The 27,657-nt window shown below is 42.9% G+C and overlaps 1 protein-coding gene across 3 annotated transcripts; it reads right to left on the reverse strand.

The window, feature by feature from the left end:
* Positions 1–2,264: 2,264 nt before the first annotated feature.
* On the reverse strand, positions 2,265–26,857 carry SERPINE2 (serpin family E member 2). Of its 3 annotated transcripts, none has more exons than XM_075158194.1 (10): positions 26,802–26,857; positions 12,428–12,702; positions 11,113–11,232; positions 9,693–9,920; positions 8,402–8,599; positions 5,696–5,894; positions 5,450–5,550; positions 4,386–4,472; positions 3,764–3,847; positions 2,265–2,939 (listed from the first exon to the last, which is right to left on the reverse strand). In XM_075158194.1, the coding sequence occupies exons 2-10, from the start codon at positions 12,681–12,683 to the stop codon at positions 2,902–2,904; spliced, it is 1,311 nt and encodes a 436-aa protein (XP_075014295.1). In that variant the 5' UTR covers positions 12,684–12,702; positions 26,802–26,857; the 3' UTR covers positions 2,265–2,901. The 3 variants fall into 3 exon arrangements, with proteins under 3 accessions (XP_075014295.1, XP_075014296.1, XP_075014297.1); XM_075158195.1 differs by having other exon boundaries at positions 11,113–11,229; positions 26,802–26,854; XM_075158196.1 differs by lacking the exon at positions 11,113–11,232.
* Positions 26,858–27,657: the final 800 nt, after the last annotated feature.

A 27,657-nucleotide genomic window follows, 5' to 3' on the forward strand; every position in this document is an offset into this window, starting at 1 on the left:
CAGCATTACTAAAAAGGAAGTTTTTAGCAGTTAACCTAACCCCCTCCTTCCCAGGCTCTTATTTCACTTCCCTTCATCCTGATCTCCTTTACCCAGTTTATAGGCAAATGCCATCAGCATCTTAGTTCAAAGCCTCTTGTTAAACTTTCCTTTCCTAGCACTGAAAAAAAATACTGCTTAGGAGTGTCAGAAGTGGCAGAGCTGAAAAACCCTTTTTCTGAGCGGTGACGTATTTCACCTGTGTACTGCAGAATCTTGAAGCTCCCAAGTAGCTGCTACGTGTGACATTCCCCATTAGTTTGCTCAGAGCTCAGCTTGGGCAAGTAGTCCCAGCCCCATCAGGCTGAATAAGGCTGCTCATGCCTGCCAAGCCACGCTCTTCGTTGTCCAGTTTTGGCCTGGTTGGGGGAAAAAAAATACCCACAGTTACTCTTTGTTCAGTGCTCTAAGCAATCATCTTATTTTGCAAATTATTTCAGGACTAACAGAAGGGACCAACAATTGTTTACAGAGAAACTGTGCTAAGGCAAACCTGAAAACTTATGTCATTGGATTTTTTTTCTTGTCTAAACCTAATTCCAAGCCTGCTTGCTGCAGAACACACACTGCTGCTGCAAGCCCTATAGGAGTTCAGTTGAGTGCCAATCCTTTAGTATTTGATTTCTTACCAGAAACATCAAATAGAAGCAACTGGAAAATTAATTCTCATATTGTAATTTTATTTTGATATCAAAATAGCAATACTGTTCCTCTAAAATACAATCCCACACTGCTCTAAGGCAGCACCTTGCACCCCAGTAGTCATTTCTCATGTACAGCATGCCTTCTGAAGTCCAGCTCAGGTCCTAGCTATATAGTTTCTGTGAGGCAACATTTGTCTATTTTTGCAGAAGAAACCATACCCAAGCTAGATGCAAGACAAACGAAGGCAAGTGTCACCATAATTGTACAAAACTCAGTAACGATTCTATTATTTTTGCTCTTTACCTCCATGAGATGCAAGGAGTTAAAGGCAAGCCTGGCCAGGCTAGCAGGAGAGCTTTCCTGCTTAGCACCAGAATCTTTAGTTACATCAGTCACATACTTAGAGGGATTTTGGGGGATTGTTTGTTTGTTTTGTTTTTTTAAAAGCCTGCAAGACTCACTTTCTCTTCAATGAGACAGGAAGAGAACTAGATCATGGTAGCTTCTCCATTCACCTCTTTGGAGTGAAGAGTGCAGGAGACCTAGCGCTCACCATGCAGTACCACAAGAAAGCACACAGCAGGAGCACTTCTCCCCCAGCTTATGAGGATTTGGTGGTAGGCAGCTGATACACCCCATAAAAGACAGCTAGCCAGATTTATTCTTCTTGACGTTCACAGTAATCAACTCAAGCATGAAACGAAAGGCCAACAGCTAGAGCCAGACATTCTTCCTATAGAGCTGTTTTGTTACTTCCCTCCCCTTACTAAGTTAGTACCTGTACCTTATCTGTGGCAGGATATTATGAGATCTTATCCTGGGTTTTGTACTGGGTTAAGACTGCCCATCCACACATTCAGGTATTTTCTGCTGGAAGCATTTTCACTTCATCTTGTATTCTTACCTGACAAAGAGGCTCAACGCTCTTTCATCCTCCAGCTTGTGGATACACGCAACAGTCATCTACTTACACCAGGGCTGAGTCTATCAAACACCGCAGGAATTTCTCCCCAGACCACCATCAGCCAGCCTCCTCTCACTGCAGCTTAAGAGAAGCAGCTAATATCAAAGATTTACCTTCCCCATCCAAATCCCTTGGTTGCCACAGGAGCAGTACAACATGCTTGCAAACAAAGAACCATCTGTGACAAGCCAAAGGGATTTACTGCTTATCTTTTGAAGAGTTTTGCACTCAGGAGAGTCCTGCAAGGGACTGAAGACATGCAAATGTGCATATAACCTACACCAACCATAGGGAGCAGGAGGAAAGGCCCCAAAAGTGCATTGAGATGTCCTCACATGGCAGTTTGAGCAGTAACTTGGGCATAGCAAATACAAAGAGTTTGCTCTTCAGATACTGAACCTATGGATAATTCATCCACAGCAGAATGACTTCAGCCGAAAAGGTAATCAGCAACAGGCAGTAAAAAAAAACCAAACAAAACACCCCCACAAAACAAAAAACAACAAAAAAAAGTCTCACAAAACCTTCTTTCACCTTCCTTAGAAGGAAGTCTCAAACAAGTACTTCACAGTGCTCTGGACCCAAATACCCATCAGCACATCCATGATCCACAACATTGACTGTTCATAATGCAGTTTTATTTCTTCCTTTGTACAAAAACAAATATAAAATTTAAATCCAATAGAAAGTGTATACTAGCAATGACAAGTTTACATTACAATAAGACAGGACAATGCGATGTGTATCTAACACCACATTAGTTTTAAAACTCAGTGATACATGCACTATATAAAATAAAAATTGCTAGAACTTTTAATCTATTTCTACCAAGAATATCCAGGTACCAAGATACTCAAGAACCAAAAGTAATCTTGATAGGCAGTATCTACAAAATTAGACCTTCTCCACACACAACAAGAAACCAACATTAATAGAAACGTTTATCATTCTTTGTTAAAATCCTCTCACAAAAGCCATACATAAAATTCTTAGTAGATACAGAAAAAGCTCAAAAGTTTGTTAGCATAGGTAACCATTCAGTAGTTTAGAGAATCTTTTAGACATTTTGAAGAGATACTGTAGTTTTCAATCTGTACTTTTCCCCACAAACTACGTTGACTCCTGTTTCAAGACCTAGTCAGTGGTTAAAACTAGCTCTTGAGTGAAGTCAAAGAGTAGTGTACAAAACATTTAACAGAACAGGGGTGTGTCACATGAGTCTGTTTACTTCTTCAAGAAAAACTTTTCCACATTCAAGGTTTGTTTATTTGTCCCATAAACAAGATTGTACCTGAGGGATGAAACGAAAACAAGGATTACCATAGTCTGTAAATACAGTTAAACTTTTCCATGAAAGCATAAAGTCCACAGAGCACAGCCAAGCTACCTCGTCACAGTCTTGTCTAGCCTCCCTCAAGTTTGTGAGCCGAGGGAAGTGTATGTTTGGATAGGTGGCTAGCTCATATTTCTAGAGACACACAGTTCTGTTGATGCTCTCTGGAGCCTCGGGATGGGGACTGCTGCCAGGAGCTTACTCTTCCCCCGCTGCTGGCAGCTGCATCTTGTTCCCTACTAACTAGCATATCTATCATCCACATGTCACTGCAAGAAGTAGATGAGTTATTCAAAAAACTGGGGCAGCTCTGCTCTAGGAGAGTCAACACATACTGCAAAGAAACCATGATCACTATGTTTGAACACTCACTTCTGTTCACAGCAGGCTGGGGCAACACCCTAGATCCCCAAAGCCCCTATTCTAGTTTTTGCTCTAGCACTATTTTACTGTCCATCAGAAAGCTGGGTCCTATTCACCAATTCACTATCAGTAACAGAGTTATTTGCTCTCCACTCAGGGGAGCTATGAGTATTAAAGACTGTTCTTTTGTACCCATGAACCTGCCATGCTTGTTTCTATTAACTTGGCAGCCAATACTTATATTTTTTCCTGTTCGAGTTTTATTCCAAATAAAATAATCTAATATTGAAGGCATAAAAATATACTTGCAGGGTTTTTTTTAAAGCAATAGTTATTTAGTCGCTCCAGGCTTCTTTTGTCTCTATTGCATAGCTGATGTTCAACTTCTAAACAAAAAAGTACATACAAATGCTGCTTACCTGTAGGATTGTGCCGGATGAAAAATACGAACGGCCTGTCTACTATGAACCAAGGAGGGGATGACCTGGCTATTAAAATTGCAGCTTGCAAGAAAGATAAGGTTTAAAGTTAAACAAAGCAAGTACCGCAACACATTATATACTCCATCAAAGTGAAATTTCCTAGTGCATACTAGAAGCTTGCACAGGTTGACATAAATGCCTAAAACCTACCAACTTGGACACTTAAAGCCACACAGGTCACATTCCTATGGTTATAGGAACCATATCAAAAAGACACAGCACAAGACACACAGAACGCTAGAAGGAAGTCTTGGGTTGTCACACAAAGGATGTAGTAGCTTAGTCCTCTTTGCCATCTGGATAGCCAGTAACATTACGTTGGTGGCCAATGATTTCTCTAGAAGTAAGCCTGTTTATATTTCTTAGAGTATACCGATGGTCTGATCAATATTGGCAGGTTGGGATTTTCCTGAGAAATTACATAAAATCTATCAACTGATCTGATCTGAAGTCAGAGCACATTCCTGCAACAGTCTCAAAGTGGGCTATCTTTGCTTAGTGGTATAGCCTTCTAATATTGTTTTCCCCGAGTTTGACAGCTATCAGTATAGTTGCTTACTTGTTGCTGCAGAAGCTTTGGTTCCATCTTCACTAACTTCAATTTTTGTCTTTTGCAGAACATGAGATACATGAAGACCTTCTGTTCCTGAGAAACACAAGGAGAACAGCACTTCGAGTAAAACAAACTGCAAGAGTCCTGAAGTACCTTGTAGCTAGCAGCTATGCTAGCATGGCTAAGAATAATAAAAGCTGCTACAATCGGGCTGAAATCCTGAAGTTGCAGTGAAGAACACTACAGGTAATATCTTTGAATACAATCACTAAGTTTGTAATTACAAAAAAAAATATAGGGAATAACCTATTTTACTCCTCCCTCCTCCCCTTTACTAGGTTTTCTTATTTGATGGTTTAAAGGTAGAAGTGTTCACTTGCATTTTTAGTTTTAATGCAACAAATGACTGAATATGCTATCTGAATTTAAGTTACACTCCCATTTATCTCAATGTCAAGGAAAGAAAGCACTTAGCAAGACACCTTGCTTTCAGTGAAACAGGAATTTGTTTTCAAATTAAGCCAGCACATGGCAGGCTTTTTTGTTAGATCTCTCTGTAGAAGCTAAATCAGGAGTTTAATGGAAGCAGAGAACAGAAATAAGATGACATTTTAGACCCCCACTTTCTGATACTAATATTTACAGCTCTGGTTTGGTCCAGTCCTCAGCTCAAGAAAATTTAAGTCATTAAACACATACTTCAGGGAAAAGTTAAATACTGCAGCTGCAGTATTTGTTACAGTCTAAGGTATGGTATTGTTAGAAGTCCTGCCATAGATTTTAGACAATGCTTGAGACCCTCAGGTTGTAATATCAAAGCTTGAGAGGCTGACCAACATGATTTACTGCTGTAATGCAAGACAAGGGGAAAAAAGCCACTGCAGCGTTCAATAGAAGAAAGCAGCCATGCTTGGCTAGCTACAAAATAGAACTTTGCTCCAATGTCATGGTAACACTTACTCAAGACAAAACAGACAACTGCATTGGTAAAACAGCACTTTATTCAGTGCCAGAAACTATGAATAAGGACCACCATGGATTAAAAAAAAAAACAACACAACAACACTTACTTGTTATTTTTGCAAAGTTTGCCTTTGACTGGTCAAACATATCTGTAATACCAAGTGCTTTCAGAGGGTCCTTTAAGTCTGTTTCTGCTACTGCTGTAAATCTAGTTGGGATAAACAAAAACGAAGGCATCAGTATTATGCAGGAAAATTGCCTTAAGCACTCTGTTTCTCCTGTATCAGAGAAGATACACATATATGACTCCCAAAACATTCCCTGAAGGACAAATGGATTATATTAGTACTTACTTAGGTAAAATAACCTGCACTCTTTTCGCTACCATGGTTGTCATCCAGCTTCCTATTGTTTTTGTGCTGATATGGGGAATGATAGCAGAGAGAGGCGTTGTGCTTTCCGTAGGCAGAGCAATCAACATGCTTATCATTTCACCATGGTATGGCAATTCAATGATATTATACCACAGCTCATTTGGAGTACTCGTAGTGCCTAAAAAGTAAGCAAAGCTAATAAGCCATAATTCTTACCGCCTTAAGTCCCTATTTTACCTTTAGATACCTACTACAATAACAGTCTGTAGGAAAGCTTTGCCCACATCTTAAAACTGACTCTAAAGAGTCACAGACTACCTGCCTTCCTGCTAGGCAAGTCTTCAGAAGTGGCATGGGGTCTGTACAGATACTAGTTTGACAAAAAGCACAGACAGGATGATACCATGAAGCAAATACTCATTTGAATTTGATATGCATACTGTTTCCCAAACCTCATCAGCCCAGCATGGTAAGCCAGCTATGTTAGAAGTCACCAGGTCTGTGAATCAGCTGGATCTCTACTTCAGATCTCAGCTGCACCAGAACTAACAGAGCACCAAGAAACAAAAAGCAAGAAAAAGCAGCAGACTATCTTTCCAAACTGAAGAGACCTTGTAGACAAGCTTTTTCCTCCCAGAGTTATTGGAAGAGCTCCTGTTTGAAGTAGTCTGTTGCATTTAGTTCATTTTCTTGCCTAATAAGGATCTCATTAGGAAGCAGTCTTAAGTCCTTCGAGGTAGTGGAGAGCAGCCACTTTGAGGCAGTGCAGGAGGCCAATTAGATGAGAAGGAGTGAGACAGCAACGCCTCTGTGAGTTACAGCAAGTGCTGGGAAGACTGTCTTTGAGCAACCCCCTCCTCCAAGTTCCCTTTGGTTACTGTGGGATTTCTGGCATGTGACTAGGAAGCAAATGCTTTTTATAGGAGTTTCAAGTGAAAACTTGTCAGTTTAACTACAGATGGGGTTTCTGGGAAAGTTTTTGGATAGCAATAAGATGGTATTATCTTTCCCCTTTCTTCATGTAAGTCTGCACTTGTCAGCCCAAGCTGAAAATCGACATCTTCATTAGAAATTTAATCTTGTGCCAGCGCCATGCAACCTGCCTTGGCTGAGCTCATATTGCTAGGAAACTGGCAGTATTGCACTTACTTTGCAGGAATTGTGTCAAGCTTGGCAGTTTGATTACTTCCTTTTATTATGACAGTGGTTCTCAGACTAGGGCCTACAGATCAAAATAGCGGTTGCATAAGTCAGCTACAGGACAGTAACAAAAGGTAAACTGTCCAACAGTGAGTGCCACTTTCCATGCTCCGTGCTACTATCATTACTACCGAGGCATATCAAACAGCAGGGGAGTTCATCTTCACAGTCAACTGATGGATTTAAGATGCTTAAGAAATTTGAACTTTTAAAGACCCCTTTGCAAGCATAAATAAGATAGAAGCCTTGTGTTAGGATATCCAGAGATACTGCTGAGTTAAGACTTGGTTTAGGTTGGGTATTTCCCTTGTTCCTTTCTAGCCTCAATAGCTTTTCTAGCTTAAACATAGGCCCACATAAAGGATTTTTTAACCAGCATCAGAATCAAAACTCAAAAGCCTTTAAGATAATAGTCTTGCTAAAGCCCGTCTAAGTTATGAACTTCTTTCAAACTCTACAGATAAGTAGTATACACTGCAGTAGGCTCCCCCACCTCCCCCAACTCACACTTTCAGCAGTTATCTCCAAGTATTACGTTTGCTCTAATACGTGGGTTTGGGACAGAGTTACAGCTGTTTACTTTAACACAAATGTACTAATACTAGTTGAGCACTACTGACAGTAAAACTAGGCATTTAAAAGCACAGTGGGTCTTGTTTTTTGAATTTAGAGCAAACTCTATTCCTCAGACTGTTATTTAGCACACATGGAAGTGCGTTCCAGGCAGCACTGCTCTCTTCTTGGAAGGACACAACATAAGATGTTCTTCATCAGAGCTTCAATCTTGCTTTGACCAATAAAATCCCCATAGGGCTGCAACACTGAAGCTCTGAAGTACACTGTCAGTCACATCAAGCTGCCTGTGTCAGCTCTGAGAGTCTCTGATGGAAGTCTGGCTGAACCTGCTGAACTTTTTTCTCACTTGTGACTCAATTTGAATTTGAAGAGCAGCTTCCCACCTTGAGATATAGCCAACATATTAACCCTGTGCTCCTCTCGCTCCCACAGGACTGGGGACTGTGCAAGTCCCATTTCTTTATTATACAGTAAAATTAGGTTGATTCTACTCCAATCTTTCTTTCATACACAGCTCATCACCAGAAAAACCTCAGGGTTCTGTTTCTGTTGGCAGTTTTGCTTTATTCTCAGCCCTTAAAAAAATAAGGATTTCTTCTTACTGCAAAGCTTAAGTAATATGCAAAGTTCTCAGTTTGGGTATTTCAAATTTTCCTTTTTAAAGACAACAGGATAAGGCAAGTACTTCAACAGAGTATTCAACCTTAAGCAACCGTTAAATACCTTGCACAGCAAGCTCATCCATACCTCAAGCAGTATGAGATACTTCTGTAACACAAAGCCTCCTATATCAGCTACAATAAGCAATACCATTAAATACCACATGTACAGCAAACTCTTGTTTCAGTTTGAAGGAAAAGAGCAAATTTTACAACCATTGTTGGTGGTAGTGGGAGTTACTGAGCTTACCACAGCGGAAGATAGATAATTGGGACAGCATAGGAACTTGGTAGGTCTTCCCATCAGCTCCATAAAATGGACGTTTCTTTGTATTTTCAGGTCGAAATCGTGATTTCCATAAGCCCTTGAAATACACAGCATTTACTAGAACCAGTCTGGTCAAACTGCCATCAATATCATCTGGAGCTACAACCTGATCAATCATACCTAGAAGAAATAGAGAAAGCCTGAGTATTTGCTGTCATAACGCTGGCCAGCTGATGATTAAGAACCTGAAGCACATATTACTTTAGGCCTCTTGACCTGTGAGTGTGCCAACTCCTCATGGGGCAATACATTTGAAGTTCATAAAGCCAACAGTATTCTTTGTCAAAAAGTAAACCTTTGGGATAATTAGAAAGCAAACATCTTGCTAATCGATAGACTGATGTTATAACTAACAGGGCCTTACTCTTTCCAGCATCTGAGCAGATCTAAGACTATGTTACAGAGTAATAGTTGCAGCAGTAATAGTTGCAGCTGAAGCACATCTTCATTCACACACTGCTTGCAACATTGCTATGCAAAACTGGTGATGTGATAGAGAAAGAATTTGACAGCCTCATTTCACAAATACCACATCCAACATCATTAACACACTCCTCACATCCAGGAGGCACTGGTTTTAACTCGAAGAGATACCAAACATGTAGTTTACCTTGACTACAAATATGTTGCAAAACATATCTCTGGCTTTAGCATATGTAAGCTTGACAACTAGATGCCAAGAGGCTTGAACCATGAGGAGTTCTGTCAAGGCAGGGTTAATTAAAAATCCTCCACTAAACATGACTCCTAAGAACATGGCCATATCTTGCAAGAGTTTAGGGCAGTAAGAGCAAAAGCTGAACTGCTCTACAGCTTTCCACAAGTCTGATTTACCAAGTCAAACATCCAAGTTGCTTGAAAGCATCTTTTATGTTTGAGAAAGCATAAGTCTAAGAGAACTCTGCTTGGATTTCTCGCCAGTTGTATGACGGCAAAGAACAGTAGAAGCTCCCCTGATCCCATGGGCAGATGGACACACGCACTATACACATCCCTCAAGGCCACCAGACAGGCACATCTGCTGGGGCAGTGAGACTGCAGATTCCTGGTCCACCAGCTCTAAAACATCACACTAATGCCAGCTTAAAGACAGTTTTCAGCTGCAAGGCAGAGCTTTTTCTACCTCCCCATCTTTCCACAGTATTTTCCATCCAAATCCGAGTGATCTCGGACACCACCCTGCCGTGCACAAAAAGCACTCACCAATACTCACCCCTTGTTTCATTTTTCACCCACTGGTTGATAGAATCACATGCTGCATTTGGGTCCTCAAAGTCCACGCTCTTGACACTGCACTGAAACACCTCTTTGTTCCTTGTAACAAAAGGCACTTCCATTTTAAAGCCACTCTTTGCAAACACTGCATTAGCAATTGTAACAATGTCTTTATTCTTTTTTGAGACTATGAGCCTGTTTATCTTCTTTAACGCTTTACCAACTCCTAGTTGGAAAGAACAGCAAGTTTAATTTAGAATAAGATGATGAACAAACAGTTACTTTATATGCAACTACTAATGACATGAAAGGTCAGACATTTAAGTGCTGGACTAGAAAAGGAGACCAAAGCAGGCATTCTGAGAGGCCTTCCAAAACACTCATTTCTGATCTCTCTTCTTCTCTGAAGAACACTACTGCTTCCCAGCACAAACATGACCTTTACTGTGATGTCTGCTGCCCCTCTAGCTGTCTGCTCAGAATGCTATGGACAGTGCTGGGGATAGTATTGAGGTTCAAGTCTTACTGTGGGGCTACTAACCACAGCCTTCCACAGAAGATTGTTCCAAAATGTACTTCGTATCATATAAGCCTAGGTCACCTGTCAGTTCTGTGACAGTGACAAAGAAAGTCAAGGGTTCAGCCTGCTCACTCAGAGCCGACAGGTCTGCAGAATTATGCAGGCGGTCTTGAACCTCAGAGTGCAAAGCAAAAGTTGTTTTCTCACCATCCTTCCTTTCCACTTACTGGAGAATAAAGGAAGCTGTCAAGTTTTCTATAATAAGGTTCAAGTCAAGTCTTAGTTTCCTTAAAGACTAGGTCCTGGCCTAAATCAGTTACAAGCAAGAGTCAATCCCTTAACACATGAGCTTGCCTTTAAAAAAGGAGAAAGGGAAAACAGTAGGTTCCAGTGCTTACAGTCAAGACCCTTAGGACCTGAAAGCAGCTCGTTATCGAGTGCTTGCTAGCTCCTTCACTGTATATGAGAGAAGGCATATGGCAGCACAGAAGAATTGCTATGTTCACCATACCCAGTTGTCCCCATTGTTACGGCTTATGAATGAGCGCTTGTCTACACAGGGAAGCTATTGCCAGGCAAGCAACTTCATATTCAACCATTATAATTGAACAGGGTCCTTGGGTGGCTGTTTTTACAGCAGTTATTAATGGGCTCCCTCTGTTTCCCAATACAATTTACGCAGAAACATTTCCAGACTGCTTCCTTATGTAGACAAACTTGAGATAAAAGATATGAAGGGAATAAATTAGTTCAGAGTTATTCTCTTAGCTGCATATAAGAAAAAGCCTCAGATGGCTTTGCTGTTTCATGTATCATGAATGCTTTAGCAGTACCGTTTGTATGAATTTCTACATGTTCACTCTCCAACAGTATGGGCAAATTCTTTTGGAGAACATACCATAACAGAGGTTCTCAAACTGTATTCTGTGGACCACTGGTGGTCCACGGAGCACTTGCTGGTGGTCCAGGGAGAGCTGGCTGGTCTCATGATGCTGGCTCTCCTCTTTGCTTCCAGCTGCTAAATTGCATTAAAAGACAGCTAAAGATAAATTAAATACTTCCCAACTATTACCTTTCCAAAGAAGCAGTTGCTGTAGTTGCCAAAGGACTGTAAGGCAATCATGAACAAGAGCAGAGGAGATCTGTGCAAAGAGATAGGTAGCATCCCATAACAAGTCTCTGTAACAAGGTACTGGCTACCTTTCTAAGGAGTTTGAGAACCTCTGTGTCTCACAGTTAGGATTAGAAAGTCTATAGGCCAGATAAAACCAGATGATATAATTTTTGCAAGTACTTATATTTTGAGCATTCACATGTTCCTAAAGTTGATTATCCCATGAAGAGATTTCAATCTACAACATTTAGATCTTAAGCTGACAAATCATTTTGCTGTACTTTAAACCCAGGACCAAAACAGCAAAGCTAATGAAGACAGGACAACACGTTATATGACAACATTGGTCAAGATTTAAATGTGCACTTACCTCTAGGAGGGTTTCCTATTCCTGGAAGGAAGGCAGAATGCTGGCACTAAGATGTTAAGTCTTGCTGGCAAGCACTCACAAAAATACTCAGCATGCAAAGTAAAGCAGCAAGAACCTTCAGCCTACACCCTCTCAAGGGGCAGACATTGGCAGAGGAATACAAACACAGATGCATGCAGTGTCAGGCACAGACACAAGCAGAAACGGCTGTTTCAAGAGGAGGGCACTACAAGAACTACAGATTCAGGGATCCTGACAGCAGAAACACTAATGAACAAAGCTGAAGAGCATCAAAGTGAAAGTATCAATTGTATGGTTAGAGTTTGCATTGCTTTCAATGTGGTGACAAGAAATATTCTCTTGCCCTGTTATCTAAGGAGCAGCACATTAAGGGCTGTTCAGTACAGCCTGAAATGAGGTACTGCAGCCTTTCTGCATAGTGCTGGCACTGGACCGCCATCCACACTGTTCCGGAAAATCAGTTTTGCAAGGACAAAGGCAGTTCTAGCCAGGGCCCTGAAGACATTAACAAAGCTGCTTATAAGCCAGTTCAAGTATATGTACATGTCCGTACTCAAATTGCCAATTAACTTCAAGCATGTCCATTTTGTGCTTTGGTAAACAGAGTTAATTGGTGTACGATGCAATCTACCACACTTTGAAAGCCATCTCAAAACAGCATGAAGATTCTGACAAAACACACCCAGAAACACCTTAGGAATCACTGACCATTTACACTGTATCTCATCATAGTTGTCAGCTGCTTCTTTGTCTTGCCATCAGCACCCAGCTGCAACACCCCCAGGACTGATGCAATCCCATGAGGAGAAACAACAACATTGTCCTGAGGCTTAGCTTTCACTATCTGATTGAAGACCTGGATTCCAACATCAGAGCTAAGTTCCTCCAGAGGATAAAAACTGAACTGGGAACATACAGATGTTAAAGTCCCAAGAACAAAGAGAAGTGGGAAGTGCCAGTTCATGATTTCTGGTTGGAGATAACTGTAAGAGAACAAGAGGGGAAAGTTAAGTCAGCTTTCACAAGTACAGCATTTTTATTTTCAACTTAAATTCTTATTTACCTAAAGAGCAGGCAAGTCTTGCACAGGCTCCACACACCATTCAGAGAGCTCTGGCAATGGGACTTACACCTGCATTTTACTGTTACCAGTATTTTAGAGCTAGGGGTGTCCAGAAGCAGAGATAACCACAAAATAGCTAGATATCAGTGACTATATAACAGGACAAAAACCACTAAGTTGGGAGACTACCTCCCACCACACACAAGTCCAGTTAGTTTTGTGTTTCAGTTAAATGGAGTCTTGGCATTCTATTTAAACTGCTCTTTAGGATAAATTAGTGTAAGAAGCCTTGTGATATGGTCCTCGCCCACTAAGATGTGATGCACAGTACATTTTATAGATCGCTTTCTGCGGTGAACAGAAGCACGTATATATATGCAAACAGACCTTCTGTTGTGGGAATTTACACCTGCCTGGAATAATAAGAGTTAGCTGCATAACTAGCATTTTCCATGATGGAAATAGAGGAAGACTTTTAGATTTTAAAATGCAAGGTTAAGTTTGGATTTTAGCCTGTACTTCTCCATTGAAGAAAATTCAGCAGCTGATGAGTACAGAAGGAAGTTCACATTCATAATGGGCCAATCTTCACCTGCAGATATAACACCTAACAGAATTCAGTATCGTTACACCCATGACCTCCTAGGAACTGAGGCGCAAGCAGCAGCAACAGTTTGTTCAGGACCTCTTAACAACTGATTAGAGAACCAAGCCCAAATCTTAAACACTGGGTACTGTAACTACTAGGCTGTATTTCCTCCTCATGGAAGCGTATTCAATCCCTTTTTTGTTAGGGCAAACAGGTACTTAGAGGAATAGTCATGCAATAGTCTCCTATTTCATGAAATTAGGTTCCCTGCTCACCTCTGAGAAGTTCAATGACAACATTTTTATTTTAAGACATTTCAGTTGCACAGTTCAAGTGTCCTAACTTCCACTTTCAGACAAACAAGCAAGCCTGTTCCCCCACTGAGCTGACTTTGGTGCTGCAAGAGCATGCTTCGATTAGGCTCTCAAACACACTGAGGAGTCAGCTAGTTCTCTAGTTCACCAAAGGCTAATCAGGCTGCAGAAGGTATACAACTGATTAAAATGACATTTGCATACCACATGCAAAAACCAAAAATAAGCCTCTCCTCCCCTTCAGCCCTCTGCTCAGCATTGCACACTTGCTCTTCTGGCTCCAGCAGCCCCCGAGCCAGAGGCCAGCAGAGCCGCAGCGTTCAGGCGGGGAGAGGGTTTGGGCTGAGGCGTCGTTCGCAGCCGCCTCCCACTCACACGAAGGGCGTGCTGCACAAGGAGCTCTGCCACTGCACAGCCTACCTACGCTGCCGAGTTCAAACCATGCTGGAGCACTTGATTACCAGAAAACCAGCTGGTGTTTGTACAGATTCATTTAATCATCTTTTAATAGCATGTACTTTAACTGTGCTAAAACACTTGAAAGTAACAAATGCAGCATTTCCACTTTCTTCTACACCATTTCAGGGGACAGAATTGGCTTTGTCAAAGTTTGCCGTTGCAGCACAGAATAAACCAAACACTGAACATGAAATAACACGAGTTGAGACATCTTTCTCCCCCCAATGCAACTGTTGGTATAGCTGTGACCAGAGGAACCTGTCGGACTGATTTAAGTTATGCAAGAAAAAGTGAAAATGCTGTCCTAGGAAGCAGGTTAACAGCCCGCCCACTAATTAAGTCTTTCCCATCAACCTACTTAATCCCCCAAGCAGTTTTGGAGTCACTGAAGTACAATTCCTTCCAAAGGAGCTCCATACCAGCCATCAACTGGCACTACTCAAGCTTAGTCTGAAAACTAGACTGGATTTGGCCGGCTGCAGCTGAGACCTGCAGGAGGAAAACCCAAGGGCCATCTGACCCCCGGAGCAGGTTACCTGAGTCACTCCCCAGATTTGCCCTGCACCCCACACCACTGGCTACAGCAGGAAGCAGTCGTGGGGAGGACCGGCAGCCCGACAGGGAAAGTGAACTTGTACTTTTTTTAATTAAAAATGTTAAGGAATACTCTGAAATGTTCTTTGATACTAGCACAAACCAACCACCTGAAATCTCTAGGTTTTTTCTTAGGGGGGAGGCTTCCCTCTCTCCCAGGCAGCAGCTCTACACCGATTGCTGCCTTGCAGGAGGCAAGCGTGGCTTGCCACTCCAAGAGAAGCTAGGTTTTGGGTTTAAGATTTTCTTTGCTGGTTTGGTGATTATCTCTTCTCTCTACCTGGAGACCCAAGGGGCAGTTTAAACAAAAATGCTTAATCCCAATATTAACCAGACTTTTACCTTTACCTAGTACCTTCGCAAAAAAAAAACACAACACAAAAAAACCCACAAAAAACACAAAAAACCACAACTATCAGATATTCTTAGTAGATGCACTTCCAAGCAAGCAAACAGTTAATGTTGGTGCAATACGGCCTGTCCCATGTAGTGATGGAGACCAGGGATAGTGACAGACAACGCAATCACAGAGCACACAATTTCAGCTGTAATTTGCAAACCCTGCTTTTGATTGAGGCAGCTCCACCTGGTCCAGGCAGCAAACCAGAAGAGATTGGGCTATTTTGAGCACATCTACCCTTGACACAGGTACATTGCCAGAAGTATATTATGAGGGGAAAGACAGGAGTGACACTCCTATGAAGCCAAGTAAGAATGTTTCATTGTCATTTATGTACAGCATCTGCACAAGCCTAATTGAAGTCAGACATTTCTCTCTTCTTTGCCTTTACCACAATATACTGCAAGTCCCAAGTTTTCTACTTCACTGGTGACAGCCCCTGCCAGACTCAGGGTGACAGCTACCAACAGCCTTGCATTTTCCCCATGACATGTGTGAAGCCTTGTCAAAACAACCTGACTCTGCTCCCAAAGCCACTGCTGCAGGATTTTGGTTTTGCTTTTTTGTTTCAGGGAAAAACTATTACCTCCTGCACCTGGTTTCCTCAAGGTCTCCATGCTCGCCTAACTTCTTCCCCCTGCTTGCCATTAAGGCAGGCTGGTCTCCATTTTTGAGCACAATCTCTAGCAGATACCTACTCAATAAGTGAAAAAGTTGTGCAGTGCTCCGAGCACAGAAAAAGAGTAAAACCACTTTTCAGCACTAGTTACAGAGCGGTCGCTTCTTGGCCCTGCCATGCCTGTTGTGTAGCTTAACCAGCTAACTGAGGAGCTAATTTCATCTTCGAGCAGAAGTGGCATTCACGTTATTAATGCTTCTGACATAGATTTCAGTATATTCAACTTCTATGTAGTTCAGTAACAAGAAATACATTTGCATATCCTGAAACAAAGAAACAGCTTAAGTACAGTGCAAGGAGAAAAAAATCCAAAAGGATGTAGGATGTGTAGGATGGAAAACAGTTGACCTGCTATACAGAATACCAACAAGCTTTCAACAAGCTTTCATAATGCTGAAGCTAAAAACTTAGTGATAGTTAAATTTGAATCTAATGCTTTAGAAAGCCAAACAAAAATACAAGCTAGGCATTTCTTTGCCTATGACCTTTATATTTTTACAAAGTTAAATGAGAAGGAGGAAGGCGTATAGGCAAATTCATTTACATAAGTGTGGGCTTTTGAAAGAAAAAAAAAATCCCTCTTCAAGGTAGGCTGCCCACTTCTTAAATCGAGAACTTACAGGAAGGACAACATCCCACAACCTAAACTTCCAAACGCACAACAGAAATACTGACACTGACCCAAAGAAATACATCTAGAGAATATTAAAAAACAAAAACCAAATTTAATTTGTTATGCGAATCCAGTTCTTAACCCTAATGCTAAAGTTTCTGAACAAAACGGATGACAGTGTCATGGATTCAGCTGTATGAGGGATGCCTTGACCACGGGAAGCATACCGAGAGCTCCATTACTCCACCCGTCTCACTGAACAGCACCATACCAAGCAAGTCTGTACACCACGCTAAATTAGTAGTTACTACCTATATCTAACTGCGGAGCCTAGTTTAAGCCGCTGCGTATTTTTAGACAAGTAGTCCAGTCAGGCACAGAGCTCTGGGGAAGGCAGGAGAGGAACACTGCAGCATGTCATATCTGCACTGGTAGTTTTGTGTTGTTTCATGACAGATGAAATGTCTTCAGGCTACCAATCTCTGGATGACCTCAGCCTCTAGCCAGTGTTGCAAACACTAGCCCTCACACATACTAGGCAGCGTACTCAACTCTCACTAGGCTCAGCTATTCAGATCACCCACATGATGCATAGTTTAAGGTTTTGGCTGTATGGAAGTATTTATGTCAACAAGGAGGACACGATGCTTTCGGCCTGCATTTACAGAATGCTTGGTACAAAAGCAAAGTTACATTAATACAGACTGTTTGATCCGGGTCTAGAAAGGCATTTGGTGGAGCAGGGAGAAGTTGTCTTCAGCCCCAGGCACAAAAAGCTGCTGAGCACTGGAGATCCTTCTACAGGAAAGAACTAGCTTAGGAAAGACTTTGTTTTCAGAGAGCCAGACCAAGCTGCTGCGCTCTTCCCGAGAGGAAGAGAAGTTAGTTTGGTTCGAGATAAGAGGCAAAAACATGAGCTGAAAAAATACCCAGATTTAAAATGTAAGTTGGGGAAGAGACCTGTCCCAGGGAGTCTGAAGAACATTTTGAAGGGAATCAAGGAAGAATTAGTGAACTGTACAGATTTTTAGATATTAGTACCGACTGCACTAAGTACTGAATGTATGTTAGTATTCTATGAGACATCTCCAAGTGTTTCTTTTGAAGCCTGACTTCAACAGCAATAAGGTATAACCCAAAAGGCTCATTCTTGCAGTTGCAAGATGGATTCTTCGGGTTCTTTAAAGACATATCAAGCATAAGGAAGTTTAGACACCAGACTTCACTTCTGTGAACAGCTGTAAGCAAAACAGCAGCAAGCACAGCTAGACAGAGTAAAACTAAAAAGCAGAGTCTTGCACCATTGCTGGTCTCACTGTATCGAACCCAAAAAGCTCCGAGCCCCTGAGAATACATGGCAGGCACTGGGCAGCCTGTGCGCCCAGAGAAACTTGGCCTGGGACAAGCATTTGGGGACTTCTCCAAGTTTGAGATGTTGATGTTTCCTTGTCAGTGCCATCTATGCTACTAATTTAAAAGTCTTATTTCAACTGACTTGTGAGCTCAAAGAAAGCAGTTTCACTTCAGGCATTTAACTAACTCCCTTCAGCAGGACTGAATAAATACTCAACCAAACTTGTTAACAGTCATTTAAGGAGCTGGCTGAGCACACAGCAATTGTTTCTCCAAAGCAATGAGACCACTCTGGTTGCAAGGGGAAGGTCACATGCTGGGTCTTGTTTTTCAAATGATGCACACTTGGCAGCATATTAAAACACTCAAGCCTGTCAGTAGGCTTCTACTCTCCCCCTCACAGGTGTTTGCAACTCCCCTTCTGCCTAAGCCTCTTATATCCCAAAGCCTTCAGCTTCAGTATCCTCTCCCACCGTGCTGCTTGGCCTCTGCTACATCTAAACGCTTTCGGGTTTGGAGCAGCAGAACCCACGGTCTGAATGCAGGAGAGTTGAGAAGTGGCTTCTTGTGCATGACAGAACTGTGAAATGTTTCATCTTCCTCCAGGTTTCCTGGTACATCCTGAACATTGGCTATTCCCCTTCGTCTAACAACTCTTTCTAGTGCTTCCTGCTTTAAAGCAGCAAGGAAAAACCCCACAGACATCCCCATAGATACAAAAATAAAAGCCACGTTACGTCAACATGTCAGGTCACATGAAAAATACCTAACACAACAAAACAGATTTTTATTACGCAATACCTGGAAGGTTTAGTATATGCAGAGCACTACTAAGAAAGGATGATTGCTAGCTTTTAAACAGCTCAGTACTTACATTGCTCTTAAGAGGAGTAAGTTACTGTCAACATGAAATAAACATAACTTGTACACAGAGATAAGCTGGAAGTTCTTTTAAAAAACATTTTGTATGTTAAGATATTAGTCCAATTTCAGGCACTACAGCCAATGTTGCACACAAGTGCAAAGAGCATGGTACTGGTTCCAAGGCTTTCCTCTCTCAACCTTAATCCTTTCTCTGCTATTTCTAATTCCCTGTTTGTCAGTGCATTTGTGTTTGTTTCAAGATGGACCGTCTCCACCTGGAACGCCTCCCTTTCAGTTGTGTCCAACCAGCCTCCCCTGCCAAGGGGGAATTTCCCAGCAGAGCACCGGCTTGTAAAACTGGCTGGCCCCAGCTAGGAACCATCTCTCTGTCCAAGCACAGCTCCCACATGAGCAGAAAGTTAGAGTTTAGTGCTTCTTTATGAGGAGTCCTGACCAGCACTTCTTGGGAGTTTCCATTTAGCATGAAGAACAGAGACAAGCTCCATTTAAAGGAGCTTTCTGTAGCCTCACGACTAGTGTCTCCTGTTCATAAACCAGACTGTTCATAAGCATCTGTCTTCTACAGCATTTGGTGGTGATTCATGGTAGTACACTGCACAATGTGACATTGGTCTTTGTAAAGTTGACCAGAGACAGCTTTGGATTTCACCACTTAGTTGTAACCGCACTACAACTACACAAGCACTATTCAGAATTTCAAGAACATCGATAGGCATTTATGTATCATTTGCTTTTACTTCCATCCCTCATTTATACATAATTAAAAAGCCAACTTGAGCTCTGGTTCATGAAGCAAATACACAATTTGCTGATACCACAGCACAGGGGGCTTATGGAGACGATTCTGGGACTTTACAGTTCTACCACCATTTTCAAATTTTATCTGTGTTCTCTCATTACAGTAGACTCAACAACCATTGTTAAAGTTTCTATGTGTTACGTACTCCTGTATTTAAAGCAGAGTTCCCACAGCCTTCTCTAAGATCTGTTATCAAGTCTTACAGTATCAGGAAGATTAAAGAGAATTATGTTTTCAATTTACCGGTGTCCCTTTATTAAAGAAGTAGTTTTGTTGATCTGAAGTTCTTTATATAATGTGGTTATTTTAACATAATGAAGAAACAGCATGGGACAGTCAGCCCATCATGACTAATGCTGCAGAACCAGTTTCCCAAAAAGACGCAGCATAGTAGTGTTTCACAACATGGCAGTGAGGCTATACCCTCTTGCTCTGGGTTCACCCCAGTAGAGGGAATGATGGTTCAATGATTAAAGCATTTGCCTAAATCTTAGCAACAGGTTTATAATCCAGGCTCCCATTTTAAGTGTTTCTGGAAGAAAAGTCTCATGGAACCACAGTTCCCACATCTACTGTACATTAACAATGCTCACCATGCAAGTACAGGCTCATTGAGAACCAAAGGCAAACCTACAGGATTGCAAGCTCCTATTAATAAGGTACAGGGTATTCACTCTTTGGTAAGGGGCTGCATAAGTACAGATTTATGAAGTAACTCCACAAGGTGCTGGACTAACAACGTCTGGTGTCTCACGAACTCAGGTTCCTCACCACCACCTTTACCTTAACACCCACCTTCTTTTCTTCCTTAAAGAATATTAAAGGGAAACCCAGTACCCTTATTCATTTCCACTTGTTGCAGTACTCATCTGATACCAGGACTCTCGCACCTCTCCACCCCTGCAGGGCAAACTGAAACTTGCTCCTTTTCTCCCCAGGTAAATTGTAATCTGCTGGCCAGTCACACGTGCCCTGTCTCCTGCACGTACCAGGCTGCGAGAGTAGAAATAGCCTCGTGGAGATAGCTCCATGGCCACTTTGAAACTGCATGGAGAGCTGTGCTTGGAGTGATTGAACATGGAGAACTTCCCAGTACATATCCTTCTTCAGAAGGATTAAGATACCAATATCTGTAACACTCAGACCTAGAGAACTGTCAAGCAAAGAAAAAAAAATCCTTGTAAAAAATAACAAAAGCTAAAGACACAGAATCAAGTCCTCAAACCAACAGTGAAAATTTCAGTAGAGCTTTGACAAGGCATGCGAGTTGCTGCAAAGTAGAAGATAGAGGATTGTTTGCCTTCAGATTCTACAGCTTTTAGGTTTCGTTTACTCTACAAAAGAAATACTTGTATTTCCTATTAAACACCACCCTATGAAGCCCAGTTCCCATCATTCCACACCCTACGGTTCAGTCTGGGTTTACGGCATAACTGAAAATGGGGTTTTCTATGTAGCAATAGTATTTTTATACTCCTAGGAAGCTAAGAGAGATGGCAGGATGTATCAGCCACATGCTATCTAACCAAAGCCTATGCATGCTTTGGTTAGAGATGCCCAACTGGTAACAAGGTACAGGCTCTCAGTCTCCCAAGTGGCCTTTAAGAAACCCCACTTAAAATAATGCAAGTAATTCAATATTACTAAGTTTTTACTTATTCTTCCTCCTACAAGAGGTAAGGCTATGGCAATAACAGTGTTGGCAGTTCTGTAAAGTTACACAGTTGTATTTGATACACTCATTTCACCATAAAAATAAATCGGAACAGCTCCAGTATTCTCTGTTCATAACAAGAACTTTTATAAGAACTTGTACTTATGCAAACTCATTGATATCCAAGACCTGAAACTTAAAGCATTTTTATCTAGGGAATGCTACCATCTGACAAAATACTTGGAGAGATCAGGAACACTGTTCTAACCATTTACTTGACTTGTGGTTGGACATCTGCAGCGTGATAGGTGACTAGCCTTTTATTTTTTTATTAATCATACTGTACAACATTTATAATCAACAGCTTCCTATTTGCAAGTGAATTTAGAAACCCTGTTCTCATCTGAACTACTAGATAACAAATGTAACTCAAGATGTAAAATAGCCAAGGATTAAAGTTATAAATATTAAAGATGAAAAAAAAAAACTGATTTTTCTATCTCTAGGACAGCATCACTGAAACAGACTTAAGCCCACAGAAACATCAGATACTAGTTTTCTAGTGGCCTTTTCTCAACCATTTCAGAACTAGCTTGAAGGTTACGCAAAAGGGATAGGGCTATTTACATTTTTCTTTACAGCATTAGACATTTACTTATATTCATCTTTTTCTCCTCCCTAGCTTCAGAAGCAGAACCAGCCAACCACAAAAGCATCAGAAGTCACAGATGCTGTAAGGATGCAGGAATTGCACCCACTAAGGATGCAGGAATGAAGCATTGTGCTGGGAAGCCTAACTGTATACTCAGCTAGACACCTCCTCAGTCATCTGCAAGACGACTTACATTAAACAGTGAATAAGAGAATTAACAGCTATTTAGAAGAAATATATTTATTTATATTTAAGAAAACATACTCTTTTCATTAATCTGACCTCACTTCTGATTAATCCCACCGGCTTTACTACAGGTTTCTGGAAAGGCAAGACCTAAATTTCCATAGAAAAAAGGGACAACTAAATATCAACTATGCACAAGAATCCCACAAGAGCAGGTCATGACCTGGTACATTAAACTATCTGATTCAGTTCAGATTGAAAGTTTGTAGGCTGAGTTGTGAGCTATGTTGGCTGAGAAACCTCCACACAGTCCATCGCTATTTCTGTAACGCAGATGACGAACCTCAGCAGAGGAAGTAGGCAATTAGCTGGGAAAGCAGCCTCTTAAGCTGAGCTGCCAGAGCAGCTGGAGGCCTCAAGCTTGCTTCATTACTGAGAAAGCTACATGAACTACTCCTTCTGGAAGAGGAAGCAAGATGGAGACATACAGCTAACAGATAAATCCACCAATTTCTACACAGGATTTCTTAGATTGCTCAAGGATGTAAAGTAAGAAGATAACAGAATGGAAGAGGAAAAGTTAGAGTATGTTTTTGTACCTGTAACCTGTCAGAGCCAGTGGCAGAGACTGCCCCTCTCCTATTAAAAAGAAACCTCAAAAACCACTCATAACCTTTGGCCAACAGAAGCTTGCAGTTCAGACCAGATGACACAGCCATCTCAGAAGCAGTGAGGGCCATCACTAAATGCAACAACGTGCCCTTCTGCAGGAGTAGATGTTTAAAGTTCAAGCTGTTAAATAATAAGAAAAGCATTTAAGAAGAAAACAAAGCTTGGTCAAAGCTACATAGCTGATGAACATGAATTCATATCACCTGCACATGAGCTGAACTAAGAGAGCTAAGATGTACTAACATTTCTCAGTACTGCTGCTGGAGACCCCAGTGTGATTTACAACTGTAGCTTACAGTCTGTTGACAACCAATATTTCTCACAAACAAACAATTTCTACCCGCATGCTGAGGTCACTACATATATACAGCCTTGACCAGCAGTCTTCAGTTCAAAACTCACTGGTAATCAGTCTTGATGCCTTCTATAATTGCTATCATGGTCCCAAGATATTAAAAAGAACTTCAGGCCACTGTTTCTAAAGCCCAGGAAGAGAACAGGAGGCTGGAGGCTACCTGAAACACATGGTTTACATCATGTTGCTGAGTATGGTCAGCAAGACTGAGATTTCCACCACGGGGAGATCAATCCCCGTGGACAAGACGAATATACTTTCATACTTAAACGACTTTGTGGCATATTTATCAGACCGTAGCATGAATCACCTCCTGATTTCAGCCTGGAAATATAAGCAAAAGCATCTTTCTGGCTATCAAAGGTGAACACCAGACCACAGACAAGATACAGTAGCTGCCAAAAGTCATGTGTTTCCACAGACACTGCTCAAGAAGAAGTGCTGAAGGATAAATACAGCATTTCAGTTAGCACTTAAGTGTATTTCAAGGCCATGACAAACAACTCTAGAAACTATGGCTCATACTAGCATTGCTATGCTACTAAAATTGCCCCATCCTCTTCCTGTCCGTGATCACTGGCTCCAACTTCATCAGTGACCTCCTCTATTCTTGCAGAAGTATTCATGTAGTTGAGTAGTGTGATAGATTCTAGTACTGAAGAGGAGACAGGAAAAAGCAGAACACGGGACAGCTTTTTTCCATAGCATGCCAGCCTAAACATTTGTGTAGCTACAGCTGTAGAATGCTACCACCTTTACTTTCACCTCTTTCTGGTCTCCTCCCACCCCATCATTTTAACCATTGCAGAGGAGACACACCTGAACATGGGCATGGTTGCATATATTCAGCTTTCTCATTTTCACACACAGCAGCTATTTACTTTAATAAAAAACCTTTCTAGTTTCATAGTTCTCTAATTTACACTGTTAATCTTTAAATTCATATGTAGGTGATTGGCTACTCCATGCTACCTGCTCTCCAACACTAAGAAGAGGCAATTCTTTATATCACTCTGCTTATTCAGAAGTTGTTTATGGTTAGTATAGGTACACTGAATTACATGGTACTTACAGGCTAGTACTTTGCTGTAAAACACGATTTGTAAGTTATGTCACAGGCTATTGGGAGAATGCCCAGAGGCATGCAAAGATGACTGCATCCAGCAACACTTTACAGATTAGTGATGATTAATCCATCTTTTCCCTGTCTTCCCATGTATAAAACCTTTGACCCTAAAGAATAGTAGAATCCAGTTAACAGACCAACTAACTGGAAGTGCTTTGATGATTAGGCTGGATTTCCCCCCAATTAATATTACAAAACCATGCTCTCTCATGCATGCTTGTGATTAAGCAATCCAAGCGGTCCAGACAACCCTAACTCCAGCTTCCAAGAAAAACCTTCCACTGAGCCTCAGCTTTTTCAAGCATGAGCACCGCAGTTGCCTAGCAAGAATCAAAAGCCACAACCAGCTGCATGAGCCAGGTAGATACTGAGACCACCACCACCACCGCAACACAAATCTCTAGCCAGAGCTCCCTCTGAACTGTTCCCTTACTGTAGAGGTACACAATTTACCCGCATCTCCATTTTAATTCCTAGCAATGAGGTGAGGTGGTTATTTTTATGTATTTATATACATAAACACAAAAACTTCAATCTAGTCTAAAAATGCCTAGTGCAACTTACTGGACTCCCCGCTTGACATTTTTCTGCCTAACAGTATGCTGTTAAGAAGTTTTAATACTGGAACCCACACTAAAAGTCTCCGCATGCCACTAGACATGCTATTCTCCTGGTTGTCAGTGACAACACCAAACAGAAGCTTCAACACTTCTGTATACACCTTGAGACAAAATCCACTGCAGATTTCTGTTGTTTTCTTTTTTGTACTGACATGAGTTTATATCACCTCCCACATAAGGTACATCGAGCTATATATAGACGGTTGTCTATAGTGATGGTCATATCACCATCCAAAGCAAAGAGGAGTTTTTATAACATCCTGATTCCTAGGTAGCAGATGCAAGAGTAATGTCCAGATAAGCAGCTTTTCAGCACCTTAAGAGCACTGACAAAATTTGCTGACAGATTGTCTGGCATACAACTTGTTCATAATTTTAAAGAAACTGTAGACTAGCATTCATTACTCAAAGTTTACTTCTGTGCCAAACAGCTGCTATTCTCACAGGTTTAATCACACTCCAGTAAATGCTGAAATTCCAAGCTAGCACATCTTATATGTATTTGAATCCATCTACTTAATTATCCTGCCTTTTTATTTGCATTGGCCTTCACCTCACACACTTTAAAGGCTCATCTGATCACTCAGCAGGCATGCAGCTGCTTTTTGCTTTGCTCATGGATTTCTGCAGCTTCTCCCCTTTTTCGAAGCTACACAACCATACAGCTGCTTACACCTACGTATGTTCTGCGAATAGTCCCTAAAAAAACAGCTTTCTAATGAATTCCTGTGGAGAGCAAGGGGTAAGACATTACTAAATGCTCACACAAGAGAAAGCGAAGGGAGAAGTAGTCATTTTTCAGTGCAGTGAAAAAAAAAAAAATCGGTCTACCAGGTTTCTCTTTCAGGAAGTTGCCCAAGAATGCAATTAAAACCACAAAAACCAAACCATCTTTCAGAATCATATGCAGGCATGAGAAGGGGAAAAGAAATAAATCACACTGAGGCCTCTAATCCATAAGCAGATATTCTCGAATTTTAAGGGAAATTTGACATTTTAACATCTATTTGTTAGCACAATGGTATCTCCAAAGGTTTTATTTCTCTGTGAAGATCCTCCCGTGTTGCACAACATTGAGCCATGATATTGAACACCATTTTAACCAGGAGACAAAAGACTCTCTCCTGAGGTGTACTTTGCATTTCTAAATCCTCCCAGAACTCAGTACACGAAGCACACTCCCACATTATTCAAAAGGGAGCCACGATAAGAGTTTTAGCTAACCAGTTCTCTGCTTCAACATACAATTTGATGCCACCAGCACTATCCAATCTGTTTCAATGACAGACTATGTACACCCTTTCCTCCCCAAACTGCAATGGCTGTAAGTACTTCCCCATTTCTCTATCACTCCGTATGTAAAGAAAATCTCAGTTACTAACTGAATTATGATTTTTTTTTTGTTTAGTACAAGAAAAGCAAGCTCTCTCTCTCACAGTGGAGAGAAGGCACTAATGAAGCAAGCAACTTCCAGTTTTCAAGCTCTTATGATGAAGCCGATGCTCGGGAAGTGCCACCTCTCGCATCCGTGAGAGGAGCGGGCTCCCACGCTGGCCCGGGGATGCAGCGGGATCCCGCCGCTTCCCGCGGCAGTGGGGACACGGGATGGAGCCGACGGCAGAGGGGAGCAGGCGCTCCCCACCCGCGGCCGGGCCGGCGCTGGCAGAGCGCAGGGCTACCAGCCTGGAAACCCACTTCTTGTGGGGAAAAAACCTCCTTGCTTTCAAAAACCCAAGAAGAAGAAGAAACTCACCCCGCCAGAAGCACCCACTCACGCCACAGCGCCCACGCACCCGGCGTTGGGAAACTTGTGGGAGCAGGTCACAGGCAAAGCACACCGAAGAGCCCGCCGCCGCCCAGATAAGGCGTCCGGATCGACCATTTGCCGCCAGCGGCCTCCGGGTTGTCAACAGGGAAACTTTCGTTCCCTCCCGCCGAGACCGCACGCCGCCCCGGCCCCCCTCCTCTCCTCCGGGCGCCGAGCGGCTGCCACGGGCCCCCCAGCCCGCCCCGTGTCCTCCTCCACCCCCACGGCGGCACGGCGCAGGGGCCAGCCGCCCCTCGCTCACCTCCCCACGGCGACTCTCAGCCTTCTCCCCCTGTAGCAGCCGCTGCACCGCGCCGCTCAGCCGGAGCGCGGCGGCGCCCGGCGTTTATAAGGCCCGCGGCCCGGCCCGGCCCGCCCCGCCCCGCCCGCCCCTCCGCTGAGCCCGCCCCTCCGCCGAGCCCGCGGCCGCCCGCCGCGGGGCAGAGCTGCCGGCGGCTGCCGCTGCGGAGCGGGGAGGGGGGAAGTGCAGGGGCGGGAGGCGCCGGCCCGGCCCCGAGCCCGCCTGAGGGGAGCAGCCCGGCCTGCCTGCGACGTGCCGCGCCACAGGCCGACGGCGCGGCGGTACCCCATGGTGCCTGTGGCACCGTAGGGCCCGTCGTGCAGGGCACGGCTGGCTGCGTCCCCTCGCCCCAGGCCTGTCCACCAGCATGCCTGTGCCCCAGCCGCCGCGGGGTCCCTCCCGAGCCCCACCGGCAGCTCTCGCCACTCTGCCTGGGGTGCGGGGAGAGGCTCCAGCCATGGCGGGGAGAAGGGGGGGAGCGGAGGGAGCTGTTGTGGTGCCCACGCCTGGCAGGACCGCTGATGAAGCAGGGGGTAGCGAGGGGATGGAGACCACTGAGGCCAAAGGCTGCAATGTCCCCCAACACCATGAGCCCCCTTCCTGGCAGTGGCATTGTAGGAGATTCGAGGATTTCGGCCAAAGGGGCACCTCCTCTCACCACCCCGGCCTTCTTGCACGCTCCCCACAGCCGGGACCGCTGCACCCACATCCTCTGGCAGGAGGGATGAGGAAGCATGTGCCAGCGGCCTAGGACATCGATCCCTCGTATGGCGCTGGGGTTTGGCTCTTCACAAACCCTGTTAAGGGGGGATCTGAG

Source organism: Calonectris borealis, chromosome 9, assembly GCF_964195595.1.
Source record: "Calonectris borealis chromosome 9, bCalBor7.hap1.2, whole genome shotgun sequence".
Classification (NCBI taxonomy): domain Eukaryota; kingdom Metazoa; phylum Chordata; class Aves; order Procellariiformes; family Procellariidae; genus Calonectris; species Calonectris borealis.